This window comes from Liolophura sinensis, chromosome 1 (genome assembly GCF_032854445.1).
Source record: "Liolophura sinensis isolate JHLJ2023 chromosome 1, CUHK_Ljap_v2, whole genome shotgun sequence".
In the NCBI taxonomy this organism is placed as follows: domain Eukaryota; kingdom Metazoa; phylum Mollusca; class Polyplacophora; order Chitonida; family Chitonidae; genus Liolophura; species Liolophura sinensis.
The window spans coordinates 57,412,249-57,430,355 of record NC_088295.1 but is presented as its reverse complement, the minus strand read 5'-3'; the positions used below and the strand labels follow the sequence as shown (position 1 = coordinate 57,430,355).

The 18,107-nt window shown below is 37.8% G+C and overlaps 2 protein-coding genes across 2 annotated transcripts; both read left to right on the top strand.

Moving 5' to 3' along the window:
- The first annotated feature begins 379 nt into the window (after positions 1-379).
- LOC135482182 (protein GDAP2 homolog) lies at positions 380-15,524 on the top strand. The gene is made up of 13 exons (XM_064762048.1): positions 380-667; positions 1,412-1,640; positions 3,685-3,827; positions 5,713-5,866; positions 6,259-6,347; positions 7,472-7,551; positions 9,128-9,290; positions 9,784-9,967; positions 11,861-12,014; positions 12,947-13,086; positions 13,703-13,757; positions 14,203-14,346; positions 15,057-15,524. The coding sequence occupies exons 2-13, from the start codon at positions 1,468-1,470 to the stop codon at positions 15,111-15,113; spliced, it is 1,536 nt and encodes a 511-aa protein (XP_064618118.1). The 5' UTR covers positions 380-667; positions 1,412-1,467; the 3' UTR covers positions 15,114-15,524.
- An 838-nt stretch (positions 15,525-16,362) lies between these two features.
- LOC135462340 (uncharacterized) lies at positions 16,363-16,785 on the top strand. Its single transcript, XM_064739649.1, has one exon. It carries the CDS (start codon positions 16,363-16,365, stop codon positions 16,783-16,785), a length of 423 nt encoding a protein of 140 aa, XP_064595719.1.
- Positions 16,786-18,107: the final 1,322 nt, after the last annotated feature.

The following is an 18,107-nucleotide window of genomic DNA, read 5'->3' as shown; positions in this document are numbered from 1 at the left end:
GTTTTTGAGCATGTATTTACATGCCCTTTATAAAGATAGCTGAAATATTGATAATGTAAATTGTTCCACAGTCAGGATCAGTTTCCCAAAATATTCAGACGGGGAAAATGGGAATCGAGTGTCATTGGCCTAGAAACTATTTGATGGGTGTATAGTGAATTATTAATGCTCTACTTGAGAATAACCACCGCATAAGTGAAATATTCCTGAGTACGGCGTAAAACACCAATCAAATAAATAAAAAAATAATTCACGGTGAGTTGTTTTCATATTTTCCCGGGTTCTACATCGTACGAGTTGCGGATTGGTCAACGCCCTGTAGAACTGAGTCACGTGATGGTGATGCTGTTGTTAGTCATGTGACGCTCAAAATGGTGGTAGGTCAGTTGATGCTGTTGTTAGCGCACAGGCTAAAAGTTAGCAGATAATGATAAAAACGAGGAAGTAAGTCATCTCTAGCATTTGTGACAAAGCCTGTGAAGATTTTACAACAGTTGTCAAACGAACTGTTGAGTATTGCAGCTGGGAAGTTACAAAAAGTGTAAGATATTCCGATGGTATCAGCCAGTGATCAGCTGATGTTTCGATGGTGATCGCGATAGATCTTTATTCCATCCCACTAGACTGAGTCACAGTTGACAAGGGTTTCTTAGTGTACTATAGTAAGGTAAGCTAACTCCCCAGATGCACTGGTGTTAGTTTTGTTTTTAAAATAAGTTTGCAAAGAATAAGTTTGGCTTTCGCTGACTTTTTTTTTTCTTCAAATTTACCGATTCTAGTGTAATCGAGTGATCTTCCTCAGCTAGCATAAACATGGCAAAAGAGACCTACAACTGAAACATGTCTAGCCATATTGTGTTTCATCAAGCTAATAATGTCCCGCTTTGGGAGTGCTGGTGTGTCTAGCGAGATGAGTGAAGGGATGTAGGCCTATACTCCTGCAGATACACACATCTTGCCTTTAACGGGTATACTGGTATGCTAAAGCTTGTGTAACTATGCTCACATATACTTCATCTCATTATTGGAAATGGTCATACACATACTAGTATATCTTTGTCAAAGATCATGAAAAACTGGGGACAGCTTCCATGACCTAATGGTTAGAGCGTCCGCCTCAAAGTCGCGGAAACCCTGGGATCAAGCCTAGGTCGAGTCATACCAAAGACTGTACAAATGGTACTTTCTGCTGCTCAGCATTGAGAGTTTAGATCAATGAAACAGGACTGGTCGGCCCGGTGTCAGTGTAATGTGATACACACACCTAACGACTCCTCGTCATCATACACATACATGCATACATGAAAAACTGTTGACTTTTCTTATATATGGACACTTAACCAACACGTTTTCTCAATTGATTAGGCCTAGATGATATTGTTAATAGATTTCTGTAAATGCCATTCTTTAGGAACTTTACCCAAGAGACGGAATCAAGCTAATCTATCTGGAGGAAGAAGAAGCAGAATGAGTTCAGATCCTGATCCACTTGGAGCCAGACATGAAGTGGTAGAAGTCGATCAGTTGACGAGATGGAACTTCACACAACTCCCCGAATATAAGGAGAAGACTGAAGCTGAAAAGGCTCAACCCAGCCCATTTCCCTGGAGGAACGACCTGAATTCCAAAATTGTTCTGTGGTAATATCTGCAGGATGTTCATTCATTTATTTAAGTTCACCTTTACAAAGTAAGGCGAGATATCGTGTCTCAGCCCCTGAGTCAGTGTCGGGCTAAGCTATATTGCTAACGTCAGCTATATTCCGGTGCTGCATTAATCAAATGTCTTTAATATCAGCTATGATTACTTATTAAAAAGACTGAGATGACACTGGATGTTCTGGCAAGCCTGTCGGAATATGAGTGTATGCTGAAGAATACTGGAAAATAAACCCCCAGCTAGGTTTTTTTAGAAAGGTGCTGCATGAAACAATGTTAATAGATAGGCAGTGGAAATTATCACCCGGTCCTTTTGTTTTTTTGTGTGAGAGATGTACTGTTGCACCTTGCCTCCTTTGATTTCTAGCTGTTGGAATTGCAACTAAATTAATGTTAATTGGGTACATCAGGTCTTTTAACTTCCTGTTTTGAGGGCAACCCCAATCCAGTCTGAATTAGTTACAGCTCATAGCATGCTCTCTGTCAGTCATGTCAGTTTAGGTGTAATGTTAACAACCAGGAAATATGAAAATAATCTCCTAGGCTTGTGTTGCAGTTTCTTGTAAGTGCTTTAGAAGCACTTGTTTAAAGCTGTTTGCACATGGAAAGCTGAAGATATGTGTAAGTTATACGATAAGTAATTGTTTGAGCAAACTCTATAGGTACAAATGGCTAGGAGTGCAGTCAGCGCTTTTATTTTTGAGCCCAAGTTCCCAGTCTAACAGTAAGGCCATACCAATTTTAATAGTTGTTTTCTAGGAAGACTAAATCGTTGTCTAGGAAGAGTAAATCAATGTCGTAGAAGGGTATGAAAATAAAAACACAACTCATCAAATTTTTGGAAAATGTAGGCCTTCCTCTGCTGATTGATGAAAGACAGGAAAACGTGAAATTCATAAAAATATCATGATCAAAATAGGTACATTTTCTGTTTTATTTTTATTATATTTTTTTATATCTTAGTGTCAGGTCGGCTGTAAAACATAACATAAAGTTGATGTCACCTAACCATTTAGAGGTATTGTGTATTAATGATTTTATTTGTTTATTTGATTGGTGGTTTAGGCCATACTCAAGAATATATAGTGCATTAACATATTTATATTTATATATATGATTGGTGTTTTATGCCTCAAGAACATTTCATATATAGTGCATTAAAATGATAAACATGTACCTGTAGTTACTTCAGATGCAACAAGGGTCACGGACTGTTTCAGTAACTGCATATGTGAGGACACCACTCTTGCTGCCTGGGTTAAATTGTATATTGTAACCTGTAAAACATGAAGTACAACCCCAGTAAAAAAAAAAAGTAAATAAATCAAATGCTGTAATTTTACATATTGACAAATGAAACACATCTATCATCTGCTCAGGAAATGGAAGCAACAGGTGCATTTCAAACCTGTCAAAGTGTATGGAAAATTCAAGATTTGGACTGTTACAACTATGACTAAATTACTTAGTTTGCCTGATCCCAGAGTTTTATTCACTTTAGAAAGGTATTTTGAGGTTCGTTTGTAAAGTAGGTTGATGTCCTCTTGGAGAAATGTAAGTTTCAGCACCAAAAGTAACATTTTATTAAAATATTTTAAAATAGGTATACATTTTGCGTTTTACTTTTATTCCATATATGGATATTAAAACTCTCCACCTGCCCATAAACCATAACAGGAAATTGATGTCACTTAACTACTTGAAAATAATGCAGATTTGAGGGAAAGCACAGTTCTTGTACTATTGTTATTGTTATTTTATTGATTTTATTTGATTGGCGATTTATGTCGTACAGAAGAATATTTCACTCATACAACGGCAGCCAGTATTATGGTAGGAGGAAACCCGGCAAAGCCCGCAGGAAACCCACAACCATGCGCAGGTTGCCCCCAAAACCTTCACACATATTAAAGCTCATATGGGCTTCTATATGAATCTCGGTAAAGGTGTGTTAATACGTTTATTGTGTTGACAGAAGATAGAGAATGCATTGCGTTATGTTAGTTTCTTGTTTTTAACCAAACAGGGAAGGGGATCCCACATTACTGAATGTCCATGCTTTGGTGAACTCTTCAAATGAAGCTCTCAATGACAAAAATTCTCTGTCTGATCGGATATTCAGAAAAGCTGGCAAACAACTGACCCAGGAAGTGAACACAAACCTTAAAGGTAACAAGGGAAGTTAACTTTAGCCATTCAGTCAATAGTAAATTGATCAGCAGTGAACATGATATCTAATACTTCGATAAGCTCTAGCTTCAAGAAATTTGAATCGCTGTATTTCCTTCTTTTGCCATAAATTCAGAAACCATAATTTAAAAGATTATATGTGTATGAAATTAATTTTCAAATTTATACTCATGATGGAAAATATACAGCCACTGAAATTCTTCAACCTTCTCGCATATTTGCAAAGTGTTTATTTAAGTATATTCTGAGGACATTATTCTGTGTAGACTGATAAAATCATAGTCTTTGAGAAGCCCTGAAATTGGCAGATCCAATCAACAGATTTTGTGTCCAAAATCAAATTTAAATTGTGCATAAATTACATTGAAAGTTGCTCTTTTATATGCGAAGAGGTTGAGGAATTAGGGTAGCTAGGTTTTAATCTAATATAATATTTCCATGCTCATGCATGTAATCTTATGAATGAATGAATGAATGAATGATTATGGCTTAACGCTACATCGGCAATATCTCAGCCATATCATGGAGACGTACTGGTATAAGCTTTTGGTATTTCGTATTATCTGTTTATTTATTTTATTTGATTGGTGTTTTATGCCGTACTCAAGAATATTTCACTTATATAACGGTGGCCAGCATTATGCTGGGGGTGAAACTCAAGACCATCTGCAGGTTGCTGGAAGACCTTCCCACGTATGGCCAGAGAGGAAGCCAGCATGAGCTGGACTTGAACTCTCAGCAACCGAATTAGTGAGAGACTCCTGGGTCATTACGCTGCACCAGCGCGCTAACCAAGTGAGCCACAGAGGCCCCCGTAAACTTTAATTGAATGTCTCACTGAAACAGGATACCATTTCTTCCATCTCTCTTCCATTTTCGTTTTCACTATGTAACACTTGTTAAAGGGAGAGGAAGAAGTTTTGTTGAGATATTTTTTGTGATGTCATGACCTAGGGCATGTTCATTCTGTACCTATATTCTATTCTGACTATATGACTCGTCTAATCAACTTTGTTGTGGGTCTCAAATAATGAAAGGGAAAAAGTTACTGTTATATGCTTGCTTGCTGCATCTGTCAGGGACTTGACCAATGAGTAAACATGCTTGACTCGCTTGTCTGGCTCGGGCTTTTACATGTGTCAGGTACAATAAGCTGTTCCAGGTGAAAGACGGAGGATTACATACCCCATTTCAGTTTCACCCACCCATAATACCTGACTGCCATTTTATCAATGAAAACTTCTTGAGTACAGAACATTGATAAAAAAAAAATGAATATACTTTTGTAAATAGCTCCATTCATTTTATATATACTGTACTTTTTAACAGCAAAATTCATTAAAACAATTTATTTATTTATTTATTCGATTAGTGTTTTCCGCTGTACTCAAGAATTTTTCACTTATACGATGACGGCCAGCATTATGGTGGGTGGAAAGCAGGCAGAGTCCGGGGGAAACCCACAGCAATCAGCAGGTTGCTGACAGACCTTCCCGCATACGGCATTAAAATAATACGTAATTGCATATATGATTTAACATCATTACCAAGGGAATTGATTCATTGCTATCTTTTAAGTTTTCAGTTTGTAGTTTTACCTTGTATCGTCCTTATTACTGCAATCTATTATTAAACTTTCCCCATGCTGGTTATTTAGACAAAATTTGAGTAATATGCTCTGTTTTTTAATTCTAAATTCTAAAGTTGTCAAACACTGTAAAAGTGTAAATCTAAAAAGCGACTGGAAAAACATTTTTTCCATACCTGTGTTGCTATATACAATAACGGTTAAGAACGGTTAATTCTGTTGAAGAAACATGAGCCTTGTAGCAGTACGTACAACTTGGTTATTATGCTGTTACAGGTTGCAGAACAGGGGAAGCCAAAATCACGAAAGGTTACGGGCTGCTAGCGCGATATGTAATCCATACAGTAGGCCCGCGTTACAACGTTAAATACTTGACAGCGGCTGAGAGCGCCCTCTATAATTGTTACAGAAATGTTCTACAATTGTCAAAGTAAGAAGAGCAAGCCCTCATTATATAATAAGCTATTGAAACACATCTTTACCTGTTTTGTAAAAAATAAATTTTTAGGGCCATCTTGTAAACAGTTGTCGTATTTAAGAAGAATTGTTTTTAAATATTCTCAAACTTGAATTATAGTTCAAGTGTAATATTCTCATAAGAAACATACATAATTTTAATTATTTTAATTGAATATTATTTTAATTTAACATAATTTTTAAATACATAACCCATGTAAATAACACTGATAATTGCAATCCACATATGCAATTTTAAATAAATTTTTTCTTTTAAATGTTAAGAAGGAAATTGAGTAAGTGAAGGCGATTTTATGTTCATAAAGTTCTTAAAGCATGCCATTACCTGCTTTTGTTGAATCCTAGGGAAAATGGTATCCGATCTCTAGCCCTATGTAATATACACACATTACGGAGGGGGTATCCTTTGGAAGATGGAGCACACATAGGCACAAGTAAGTATGGGATACATGTTGAATAGGCACAGGTAAGTAGGAGAATACATGTTGTATAGGCACAGGTGACTATGGGAATACATGTTGTTTAGAGTTAAGAGAGTATCAGATTACATGTTGTATAGGCACAAGTATTAAAGTATGAGAATAGATGTTGTACAGGGACAAGTGAATAAGGGAATACATGGTGTATAGGCACAAGTGAGTATGGAAATACATGGTTTATAGGCACAAGTGAGTATGGGAATACATGGTGTATAGGCACAAGTGAGTATGGGAATAGATGGTTTTTAGGCACAAGTGAGTATGGGAATACATGGTGTATAGGCACAAGTGAGTATGGGAATCTATGTTGTATAAACACAAGTGAGTATGGGAATACAGTAAAGATGCTGTAATTCTTCAAACCGCTCTTGCTGTTTGTCTGGTTCATGAGACCTTGGAGACAGTATTGAATCATGGACACTCATGTGGTCATTTGCACAACATGACGCTCGTTAAAGACCACTTGTCTCCCACTAATTTGACGTGCATATCTGTACATCACATGTCACAAAGGAAAGTTCAGCACTAACCTGCCGGTGGTGGTTTTCCCCCAAGCAGTCGGGTTTCCTCCACCCCTAAAACAGGCCACCGTCATATATATTAAGTGAAAAATTCTTCAGTAATCATATTAAACGATTAAATAAATAAATAAATGAAATTTTTGAAATGAAATCTTTTGAAATATATGCATTATTATCTTGATTTGTGAAATTATGCTTTGTGTGGTGCCTTACAATAAGCCAACCATGCCTGTATTTTTGTTTAATTAGAAAAAGTTACTGTAGCCCTTTAAATAGGGCCACTTCATAGATAGGTGCAAAAATCTTTCAAATTTCATAACATTTTTGGGAGGAATCCATTATTTACCAGTATACTTTTATGTCAGAATATGAGCACTGCACAAGACATTTATCATGGCCAAAGTAACAATGTTACACTGTAATATACGAATTTGGGTGTATGAGGAGAATATCAGGCAGATATATGTATAAGAGAGACCAGCATTTTGCTTTTAGTCTCAACAAAATCCTCGAAATGTTGATGGACTCTTTATTAAGGTTGCATCGTCTTGGTTTTAGGAACAGTGCGAAGGTTTCTGGAGAAGTATGGAGACAGTTTTGACACAATTATATTTGTGATGACAGAAGAGTCTGCAAAGGTTAGTCTTAGTCTGCCATCTGTGCACGTTAGCAGCTTGTACTCTTTATCTTGTTTTAACTTTACTTTAACAAAAAGGATAGGAAATAATATCACCTATGTTATTTAGGAAGAGGTTATTCAGAAACTCTTTTTCCTGATGGGCTTGGTAACTGAGTGAGTGAGTGAGTGCTTGGGGTTTAACGTCGTGCGACGACAATTTTTCAGTCATATGACAACGAAGGCATTATACTGATACAGGTCAACAAGTCGTTGCACTATCCCCTTCATGCTGAACGCCAAGTGAGGAAGTTACAACTTCCTGTTTTCAAGTCTTAGGTATGACTCGACTCAGGATTTGGATGTACTGCTTCTAGAGCGTATGCTCTACCAACTGTGCTATCCGGGCCTGTGGCTTGGTAACTGTGTCAATCAACTTTTAATCTGGAATGGGATGCACCATGTTAGAGCAACCAGAAACATGATGTTGCATCATCCACACCCCATGCACAGTAGTTCAAGGTGATGTGAACAGAAACAGTTTTGTCTTCTGTTGAAAGAAATTACCTTCGCCAGATCAGTTAAAACTGATAACATACATGTAGCAGCACCTATGATAGTCTCAGTGTACACATTTGTGCTTTCTTTGAACTGCGATATTTTGGTTGTATAGCATTACAAAAATGAAAAAGTTGTGCTTTTTTTTTCACCTTCCCTTGGAGTACCTTAGCGTTGCATACACACATTTGGTCTAGTGATGTCTTTAATTTCAAATCACCTGTAAGTAAAAGAAAGTACAGATAGCGGGCTGCCAAACTGCAAACATGAAATGTGATATCTCACTCTACAGCGAAGCGTCGGGTTCTCTGAAGACATGCCATCCGGTTATTTCTGCATTGAATTGCTGCCTTGATCAAACTTTATCAAACGCTTCTTGGAAATTAACATGAGATATCTCGTGCCAGCATGTGTTATCCTATATGCCAGTACGAGACATCTCGTACTAAAACACATGGTGACGTTTTGCACCACTGATCGGCTGGCAATGCTGATAACACAACTTGGAAACTTTTGGCAGGTTAAAACTGCCAAAAGTTTCCCAGTTTCCAGCCATTTCGTAGCTGGCAGTCAACATGTTAATGTACATAAACGTGTTCAATGTCAGCATTGTAAAATATGATTTATTTACATCTGGTACTGGGATTTCTATGTAGAACACTCAGGTTGTTTCACATCAGATCGGGAGTGAGCTACAAACAGACATTAAGGATGCTTGAAAAGGTATTCCCGCATTCTTATTTCTTACAGTAGTTTGTTGTGGTTGTAATTGACTGCCAGATGCATCAGCCAAGGTCACTATGGTGTCATAGGGCTCTAAATTCCAAAGAAGACGAGCATGGCATTTTGGAAAAAAATTTTAACCTGTCCGGAAGTGTCCAGTTTACTTCTGGCTACACATGAGATATGATTCATTTATTATAACCCGTGCAAAATAATGAAACAATCACAAATTTCAGAAGCAAATCGAAAACCTTTCCTATTTCACACTGTGAACAGTTGCATTGAATGAGCTTTGCATGTGTCTTCCCTTCCCACAGGAGATATATCGTCAGGTATTGCCGCTCTACTTCCCCCGTAACCATGAGGAAGAGGTGTTTGCTGTCAGCCACCTGCCCCCTGACCTGGGTAACGAGGACGGAGAACCTGTCATACCTGACAGGCAGATTAGGATTCTGGATAAGCCTACCTTTGCTGCGTACAGTGAGTCATCTGCTCTAGTGCTTTGATATTGTGAATGGGAGCGGTTGTTCAAAGTGTGTTAAAAGTTAAGCCAGTCTTAAGCCTTAGTACCAGTCTAGTCCTAATACAAGACCTGTAGGACTAAAGTTAGTACCAGGCTTAACTGCTAACATACTGCAGAACATGTTTTTTATCTAACTTTTTTTTGAAGGGGGTGGCGGGCGGGAGGGTGGGGGGGGGAGACTCTGTGGCTTAATGGTTAGCCTGCTAGCACAGCACAGTAACAAGGAAGCTTCTCACCAATGCAATCGCCTTGAGTTCTGGTTTGCAAACTACATGGGTTTCCACCAGGCTCTGCCTGCTTGCACCCATGTACTTGTAGTATTAAAAAAAAGTAAACTTAATACATAAACTGTCTGCGATCATTTACTCCCAACATTTAAGGCTTGGGAACTTGGAAACAGTGCATGAGAAAACATATATATATATATATTTTCATTTCTTTTTTCCGCAGAGAGTCGTGAAAATGACTTTGAGGAGACGATAGACCTGAACCAGGCATTTGGCACGTCAACAGCTCTCGATGTTGGCCATCATCCTTTTGCCAAGATGGAGTCAGATGTGGACAAAGAGAAAAAAACTGCTGTGTTGTACGGCAAGAATGTGCGGGAACAGCAACTGCTGGAGCAAAAGAGAAGGTTTGTGGGTCGGTTGTGTCAATTGTTTCTTACCTCCGTCCATGGAGGGTATTTGTTTGCAGGCCTTTGCATTCATTTGTCAGCAAATCATACTGTACAAAAATATGTCATGCTCGGATGTTTATGAAATTTTGTGCACGTGTTGGGGTATTGAAGAACAAATTCATTAAATTTTGGTAGTGATCCAGATCCTTGTATTATTAAAAATGTTACTCCAAATCAAGTGGAAACTCCAAATCAAAATTATATGGAACAGAGTTAATACCACGGTTGAAAAGGGTTTACACCAAATATCACTGCTTAACTCAGAGAACCGAAGAATCCCAGAAAACTAAAAGTCATTGGCTGTTTCTACTAATTCTATATATGCCTGGTTTGAAGTGACATTGTTCCTTGGGTGGCATTGTTCCTTGGGTGACATTTTTCCATGGATGACATGGGTGACATTGTTCCATTTGGGACATTGTTCCATGGATGACATGGGTGACATTGTTCTTTGGGTGACGTTGTTCCATGGATGACATGGGTGACATTGTTCCATGGGTGACATGGGTGACATTGTTCCTTGGGTGACATGGTTCCATGGGTAACATGGGTGACATTGTTCCTTGGGTGAGATTGTTCCTTGGGTGACATTGTTCCATGGGTGATGGGTGACATGGGTGACATTGTTCCATGGGTGACATGGGTGACATTGTTCCCTGGGTGACATTGTTCCCTGGGTGACATTGTTCCATGGGTGACATTGTTCCATGGGTGAACATTGGTGACATTGTTCCATGGGTGACATGGGTGACATTGTTCCATGGGTGACATGAGTGACATTGTTTCATGGGTGACATTGTTCCATGGGTGACATGGATGACATTGTTCCATGGGTGACATTGGTGACATTGTTCCATGGATGACATTGTTCCAGATATAGCATCAAGTATTAAAGGCAGTCATGCTGGATGACACCAAGAGCCTTACAGTTTCATGTGTGGCTGTGCATCATCAATGGGTGACATCATGGGTTATTTTATTTATTTATTTATTTGATTGGTGATTTACGCTGTACTCAAGAATATTTCACTTATACGACAGCGGCCAGCATTATGGTGGGAGGAAACCGGGCACAGCCCGGGGGAAACCTACGACCATCCGTAGGTTGGTACCAGACCTTCCCAATAGGGCCGGAGAAGAAGCCATCATGAGCTGGACTCATGAGATGAACTCACAGCAGCCGCATTGGTGAGAGGCTCCTGGGTCATTACACTGTGCTAGCGTGCTAATCATGGGCTATTGTGTGATATCACACCAGGCCAAACTGGACCAACTAGAAACATTTGTTTCTGTATTATCTTCCAAAGCTAACTACCAGTTTTAATACACTACATTTATTTATTTATTTTTTTTTTTAAATGTAGGAAAACAATTCATACCATCTCAGTTCTTATTAGTTAACCTTGCTTTGAAAACAGAGCGGTTTTGACACTGAAGTACGTGTAGCTTTTTAAGCCATTCTTGGCTAAAAATGCTGAGTATTGCCCCTTTGTCTGCGGTGATGTGGACAGATGGAACAAAGGTTTCCGCTCTAGCTTCAGTATGAAATCCAAGTGTATATTTAATTATTATCAGGGAAATTATGTGAAAGCTGCTAGCTGCCTAGACTAAGTAGCCGGAAAGTTTTGAAAATTGCAATAATTTTGTCATAGAGTTTCACAACAAAGACCTGAGAAAACATTTCCTCTAGTAACCGCTAGCAGGTGTATCGGTAGTACTTCCTGGAAAAATGGATTAGTTTTCATTTATTTCTTTGATGGAAGTTTTACACTGTACTCAAGAATATTTAACTTATGTGATGGCAGCCAGATTAGTTTTTCAGCAAATTTTGCATTTTTGTGTTTGCAGATATGAACGTTTATTGAAAAGAGCGCGGACATGTGACCTGTCCCAGATAGCTGCTCTCCGATGCCTGTATTTATCAGGAGTTGATCGTTATGGCAGACACGTTGTCGTGTTCATTGGAAAACATTTTTGCTCTGAGGAAATAGACCTGGACAAGGTAAGAGGAGAAATAGTTTATAGTCAAGAGATAATCTTAAGATGAATGGTGTGAAAAAAAGATTCTGCTTTGCAATAAATTGTCTAAAGATAAAGAACAGCTTACATGGAAAGTTTCCAGTAAGAAATTACCTTTCGGGCAGATATTTGCATGCTTGTGTAACAATAGATGTAGAAGTGCTATCAGCGATATCTGTCTGTCCTGTAGGGAATTTCCCTTTAGTCTAGTGGTAGAAGCATGGACTGTAAACCCAGAGATCGCTGGTTCGAGTCCCAACCTGGAAAGCCCGATCACACTTCTATAATTATGAAATATATGTAGTTAAGCAGTTATTTCTTAGTATTTTTAAGGTGTCACTGAATATTTTTATTTTCACCATCACACATGCAGTTACAGATATGTAGCACTCTGTACAAAAAATGACATTTGTTATGATGAGGTATCATAGAGTAATTCATTATGTGCGATAAATTTATTTATAAATTTGATTGGTGTTTTACGCTGTACTGAAGAATATTTCACTTATACCACGCTGGCCAGCATTATGGTGGGAGGAAACCGGGCACAGCCCGGGGGAAACCCACGACCATCCGCAGGTTGCTGAGAGACCTTCCCAGATATGGCCGGAGAGGAAGCCAGCATGAGCTGGACTTGAACCCACAGCAACCTTGGTGAGAGGCTTCTGGGTCATTACACTGCGCTAGCGTGCTAACCAACTGAGCCACAGAGGCCCCCATGTGCGATACATGTAAATATTTACAAGAGTATTGTTTTTAAGTTTTTGATCATGAGGTTGAATTGTTTTTAGTTTTCGATTATGAGATTTGAGAGAAATTCACCACATGTGACACATTGTATTGTTTTTGGTTTGTCCTAGGTGACACATTGGCATTGAATGATTTGATATGATAGTTGATGTTGTGTTGTTGCAGGCCCTGTTGTATTTTCTCCATGTGATGGACCCTGTAGTGGACAAGGAGTATGTCATTGTGTACTTCCACACCCTGACCACAGCTAGGAACAGGCCTGAGTCTGGCTTCATGAAAGATATATACTCTCTGGTTGATTACAAGTAAGTTAAGACGTGAAAGATGAACTTTCTAGTTGATCATCAAGGAAGCTATAGACTCTTTTTCCTCAACCTTTTCGCATATGAAAGAGCAATTTTTAGTGCAATTCACGTATGTTTTCAATTTAATTTTGGAGACAAAATTACATTGGCTGTATTGGACAATTTCTGGGCTTTACAAAAATATTAATTTTATCAGTCTACACAGAATAATGCCCCCTGGATATGCTTGAATAAACACCTTACAAAAATATGAAAAGGTTGAAGAATTACAGTACTCTCTAGTTGATCACAAGTAAGTTCACACATCAGAGATATATGCTCTCTAGTTGGTCACAAGTAAGTTCTCTGAAGAAAGATATATACTCTCTAAGATATATACATATAAGTTAAGTTAAATATCAACTTTGCTAGTTGATCACAAGAAATTTGACAGATGGAAGATATATATTGTCTAGTTGATCACAAGTAAGCTCACTGAATGAAGATATATACTCTCCAGTTGATCACAATTAAGTTCATACATTGATGATGCAGAATGTGAAATAGTTCTGATCATACACTGTCTTTACCAGATTTTTCCTCTCTCTAATTAATTGTTTCTCTTTTTCATTTCCAGATATAGAAAAAACTTGAAAGCATTTTACATTGTTCATCCCACATTCTGGTCAAGAGTAAGTACCTGTAGCTTTCTTCATTTTTCTCATCTGCTGCATGCTTGTCACTGAAATAAAAGCATGTACTAACCTAACAACGTCACCGCTAACAGCTCATCGTGGACATCTGAACGTGGTTAATACTGTCTAATCAGTTTTCAAGCAACTTGTAACCAAGTGATATAAAACTAGTAACATAAGTATACTATTGCACAAAATTAAAGTGTTTCCAAGACTTTCAGACCCAAACATCATCACATTTGAATTTGCCGGGAGGTGTGGGGATATTTTTGTTCAAGTTTCAATTTTTAAATAAATTAAGATATGGTATTTGAATGGTGTCCTCTTGCATGGCAGTTAGGCACATTTTAAAATGCTGTTACAGATATGTTGTTATATATTTACTCATATAAGTATATACTGAAATGTAAGAATAAATGATCATGTTTTTTTGTCCACACAGTTGTCCACATGGTTTTTCACAACGTTTACTGCTTCTGATATCAAGAATAAAGTGAAGAACCTGCCAGGGATAGAATACCTGTACACACGGATTAACCCGGACCAGCTGGATATCCCTCCCTTTGTCATGGATTATGACATGCAGGTAAGAGAGATATAGGGATCATTTCAATAAAAAATTTGATCTTTATCCTAAAAATTGGAATCCAAATTGAACCAAATATATGCATTAAGTTGATTAAATTTATGTTGTGGTTGCATTTTTTCAGCATCAACTTCGTCTTCAAATATTTTAGTAAGATTAAAGTTTTGAACTTTAATGACGCAGAATGACTTTTGTGAAGCAGTTCATGGAATTTTTAAGCATAAACTGAGTGTAATATTTATTTGATTTATTTATTTGATTGGTGCTCACACCATACTTTAGACTATTTCACTTATACGATGGTGGCCAGCATTCTGTTGGGAAAAAATCAGATAGAGCCCAGGGGAAACCTATAACCATCTGTAGGTTGCTACCAGACCATCCGTCGTAGAGGACAGAATGTAATATGCTAGAGTGGGATTTGCTTGGTCAGTGCACTCATGGACATAGTTAATAACTTAATCACCCGTAATTTAATTGAATATTTCAATAAATAACTCTGGTATTATTTGAACTTGTTGAAAAATCATGTGAAATTTTATGTGATTTATACAGAACCACAAATGATTTCATGATTTTTCAACAACTACTCACCATTCTGTTTGACATTCTTAGTACTGCACTTGGAGTGATTGGTGGAAAAAAAAATTCCATGAATTTAAAATATGTTTGATTTAAAAACTATATACTAGTTTTTGCTTTATTTTCAGATTAACGGCACACGCTACTATGTGCCTTCACAACATGACAGTGTAGACAACCTTTGACCTTCAACAGATGACCTTTGACCTGGGTGCCCATCATTCGATCTGAATAGATAGTTTTGGTGTGCAGTATACCTGTATATTCACTACTGTGACTATACCTGCATATTCACAACTGTGACTATACCTCCATATTCACAACTGTGACTATACCTGCATATTCACTACTGTGACTATACCTGCATATTCACTACTGTGACATAGACCAGCTTCTCTTGTTAGACTCTCAGTGTTGTAACTTAATATCCATTATCTGATGTAAGCCTGATATGTATTGGCCTGCATGAAACCAGAATATATTCCAGAGTGTCTTCACTTGCTGTTCCACGATAGACGTAAGAAATATTTAAATAGGAAAAAATTCACTAAGAGAGATACATCAGGATTGCCCAGTATGAAAAGCTCAATATACCATTCCAAAATGTAAATTGAAATTAGATTTTTTTTTTTTTTTTTTTTAAAAAGCTGACAACAGACAAAAAAATGATTGTCTCAACTCAACATCCATGTCAAATTATGATGGTTTACAACCTGCAGGCGATGCAGATGGAGGAAAAATATATCAAGACTGATGCAAGTGATTTAAGTTGTATGAAGTTTGGTAGTCACAGTCACTGACAGCCAGGGGGTATATTGTATAGGAAGGGACGTGGTGTCATGCTGGACGTTAATTGTAAATTAATGCAGAATAATATCAAATCTTTCATTCAATAATGACATGATAACAAAGGATCTTGGTTGTGAAAAGGTAAAAAATCAAAAAAAATCTGGAAGTATTCTGAAGTATAAAAACTTCCGAAAGCATGTATAGGTGTAGGCTACGACAATTTGGTGAAGGTTGTGGAGGACACGCAATTGATCGTGTTATAAAATTGAATTGTATTTTGTGATGAAGCGTGTGATAACGAAAGAGAGGTTGTAGAATATTTTTCCAGTCCTTAACCTGTGTGGGTACCTGTGATGGTACCTGTGTGGGTACATGTGTGGGTACTTGTTGTGGTACCTGTGATGGTACCTGTGATGGTACCTGTGATGGTACCCTGTGGTGGTACCTGTGTGGGTACCTGTTAGTTGTACCTGTGTGGGTACTTGTGGTGATTACCTGTGTGGGTACCTGTGATGGTACCTGTGTGGGTACCTGTGTGGGTACTTGTGGTGGTACCTGTGTGGGTACCTGTGATGGTACCTGTGTGGGTACTTGTGGTGGGTACCTGTGTGGGTACCTGTGTGGGTACCTGTGTGGGTACTTGTGATGGCACCTGTGTGGGTACCTGTGATGGTACCTGTGTGGGTACCTGTGTGGGTACCTGTGATGGTACCTGTGTGGGTACCTGTGTGGGTACTTGTGGTGGTACCTGTGTGGGTACATGTGATGGTACCTGTGTGGGTACCTGTGCGGGTACCTGTGTGGGTACCTGTGGTGGTACCCGTGTGGGGTACTTGTGGTGGTACCTGTGTGGGTACCTGTGTGGGTACTTGTGGTGATACCTGTGTGGGTCCATGTGATGGTACCTGTGATGGTACCTGTGGTGGTACCTGTGTGGGTACCTGTGATGGTACCTGTGGTGGTACCTGTGCGGGTACCTGTGTGGTACCTGTGTGGGTACCTGTGGTTGTACCTGTGTGGGTACCTGTGTGGGTACTTGTGGTGCTTAAATTGTCAGAAGGAGATTGACACCCAGCTCTCCAGTTATTTAAAGGAACAGGAAACACTGAAGTGAAGTATATATCCAGTCAGAGTAAAATGTTTTTAAAACATCAGATTTTATGGTGGCTTGTTCAGACCAATTGGGCATTGATGACACCACATTTATGAATATTTTGGGCTTCAAATAGTTCGTTTTAAGTTTCATTAAGCAAAGGTGTCCATGTTTTTGTTTACGTGCATTACAAATGCAGAAGTGAATCCGTTAGCCTCTGTTAAGTAGCCAACATAAGGCCCATAAAGGCCATCATAGAATTCAATGTTTCAATTGCATTTTAAAATTACTTACTTGAAAAAATTCTAAGCATACATATTAAATTATTTTCCTGGACAGTATTTAGTCATAGTTCACAAGGTGAGCCGTTCATTGTCTGGATTTGTCCACCAATAATCTTGCAAGTCTTGATGTAAATGAAATGTTCTTGAGTAGAATATGTAAGCACCAGTGACCATCAAGTAGCGGTACAAAAACTGTACATGAAGTGAATAAGTGTGAATTTGTACTGTCATATTCACACTGCCAAAAAAAAAAAAAGGCATTTAGTGTATATGTGATGTGCAATGGAACAGTTGTTGCAGTATACCATAAATTTTTGTGATGAGTTTTATTTAATTCTTACGTTGTAACTGAATTACGTGTACTCTAATTCCTCAAGCTTTTTTGCACGTGAAAGGGCAACTTTCAATGCACTTTGAGCACATTTTGGAGACAAAACTACATTGGTTGGATTGGTCAATTTCAAGGCTTCAAAAAAAGTTTAATTTTATCAGTCTACACAGAATAATGTCTTTAGAATATTTCTGAATGAACACCTTGCAAACATGCAAAAAGATTGAAGAATTACAGTATGTGTTATATGTCGAAACATACTTAACACCTATTGATTTTTTAATGTGATCTAAATACTGAACAAGAATTTTCTCAGTCATTAATTAGATATGTGAAACAGAAGTTTTAGGCTATTTATTTTGATATTAATTTAAATCAAATAATATGTCGTTGTGTAATTGTTAACACTGTACAATAGTCAACCATTTTATTTCTGTTCAGATAAATGTAGTAAAAAATTCGGTAGCTTGAAGAAATGAGATAAAAAACATTCAACTACATCATAAAAATTACAATGATGAACATTTTGGCCATAAAGTAAAATATTTCATAAGAGTTAAAATTCACGTAGTCCTACATGAAGGTAAATACATGTACACTGTACATGTAAGTAAAATACTTCAAATATTTTTGTACATTATTTTTATAACAATGTAATTTTGTTAAAAATAAATCGTACTGT

Coding starts and splice junctions, on each gene's coding strand:
- LOC135482182 (XM_064762048.1), top strand. CDS start 1,468: ATGAGTTCAGATCCTGATCCACTTGGAGCCAGACATGAAGTGGTAGAA. Junction 5,867..6,258: donor AATGTTCTACAATTGTCAAA/GTAAGAAGAGCA, acceptor GTTGAATCCTAG/GGAAAATGGTATCCGATCTC. Junction 13,087..13,702: donor TACTCTCTGGTTGATTACAA/GTAAGTTAAGAC, acceptor TTTCATTTCCAG/ATATAGAAAAAACTTGAAAG.
- LOC135462340 (XM_064739649.1), top strand. CDS start 16,363: ATGGCACCTGTGTGGGTACCTGTGATGGTACCTGTGTGGGTACCTGTG.